The sequence below is a fragment of the Rosa rugosa genome, chromosome 3 (assembly GCF_958449725.1).
Source record: "Rosa rugosa chromosome 3, drRosRugo1.1, whole genome shotgun sequence".
Lineage (NCBI taxonomy): Eukaryota > Viridiplantae > Streptophyta > Magnoliopsida > Rosales > Rosaceae > Rosa > Rosa rugosa.
In genome coordinates this window covers 5,927,263-5,928,784 of record NC_084822.1, presented here as the reverse complement: position 1 = coordinate 5,928,784, position 1,522 = coordinate 5,927,263, and the positions used below count along the sequence as shown (strand labels likewise).

The following is a 1,522-nucleotide window of genomic DNA, read 5'->3' as shown; positions in this document are numbered from 1 at the left end:
CATCTCTAACTCTGCAGGTAAAATCCAGCCTTTTTCCCCACTGCTCAAGTTACAGGGACATAACGAGTTTGTATGGGAACCTAAACATCAAGAGGCTTTTGACAAAATTAAGGCCTATCTGGCGAGCCCGCCAGTGCTCATGCCTCCTAGAGCTGGATTTCCATTGAAACTGTATATTTCAGCAGCTGAGGCTTCCATTAGCAGCGTACTCGCTCAAAATGATGAGGACGGTGTCTAGCATGCCATCTTCTACCTCAGTAGAACACTTACAGATTGCGAAACAAGGTACACTCTAATGGAGAAGCTGTGTCTTACATTATACTTCTCAGCATGCAAGTTGCGCCACTACATGTTGTCCTTTACTACTTGCATCATTGCTCAAACTGACCTAGTCAAATATATGCTGTCGCGACCTATTCTGAGAGGCCGCATTGGCAAGTGGGTGCTGGCCTTATCCAAGTTCTCGCTACAATACATTCCACAGAAAGCAGTCAAGGGTCAAGCCATCGCGGACTTTTTGGCACATCACCCGATGCTAGACGTCCCCGCGGTGAGAGATTTGGAGGTTGCAGTAACAACTGTGGATCGCCCGGATCTGGCGCGCATTCCAGAATATGCTGTCTGGTACCATGCCACAGTCTCACTCCAGCCCTGGATATTGTATTTTGACGGCTCAAGAACGGATACACTAGCAGGGGCAAGGGTTGTCTTGGAAAACCCAGCTGGCGATCGTTTTTCTTACTCTTTCCAGTTGGAGTTCAAGTGCACCAATAACCAGGCAGAATACGACGCCCTCATTATAGGTCTAGAAGTGTTGCTGGAACTAGGACTGAGAGACGTCCAGGTACGCAGCGATTCTTTGCTCGTGATCAATCAGCTCCGTGAGAAGTACAGGTGTATCAGTTGCTTACTCGTACCATATTTGAGTCGCGCCGTTGAACTTCTGGACCAATTTGATGACGCGGATTTAGAATACATTCCTCGCGAGCGCAACTTTGCGACCAATGAACTCGCTCAACTGGCTACAGGCATTACTTTGAAATACGGGGTTCGCCAGCGAATCCTGAAGGTTGAGCGACGCACACTGCCTTCGTGGCTCGCCCGACCTGACCCGCCTGACGATCCGGTCGTCGCGGTCCTAGAGCCTGTTGACGTAGATTGGCGCATCCCTTTGATAGATTACCTCACACAGCCTGATCCCACTGCAGACATGAAGATCCGTTTTCTGGCACTAAATTACTTCCTCAGAGGTGATGAGTTGCGATGACGTGGCGAAGATGGCATCAACTTCAGGTGTGTGTTTGGCCGCGACGCAAAGCGTTTAATGCGAGAGGTACACGCCGGCGTATGTGGAGCCCATCAGGCAGGTCCAAAGATGCGCTGGCTAATCAGGCGACATGGGTATTACTGGCCTAGCATTTTAAAGGATTGTATTACGTTCGCGAAGGCTACCAAGATTTCCAAGCTCATGGACCAGTCCAGCACATTCCCAATATTCCCATGCAACCTATTATTAAACCTT

General features: G+C 49.3%; 1 protein-coding gene across 1 annotated transcript; it reads left to right on the top strand.

Annotated features, from left to right (window-relative positions):
• The first annotated feature begins 400 nt into the window (after positions 1–400).
• LOC133737088 (uncharacterized) lies at positions 401–1,267 on the top strand. Its single transcript, XM_062164711.1, has one exon. The coding sequence runs from the start codon at positions 401–403 to the stop codon at positions 1,265–1,267; it is 867 nt and encodes a 288-aa protein (XP_062020695.1).
• Positions 1,268–1,522: the final 255 nt, after the last annotated feature.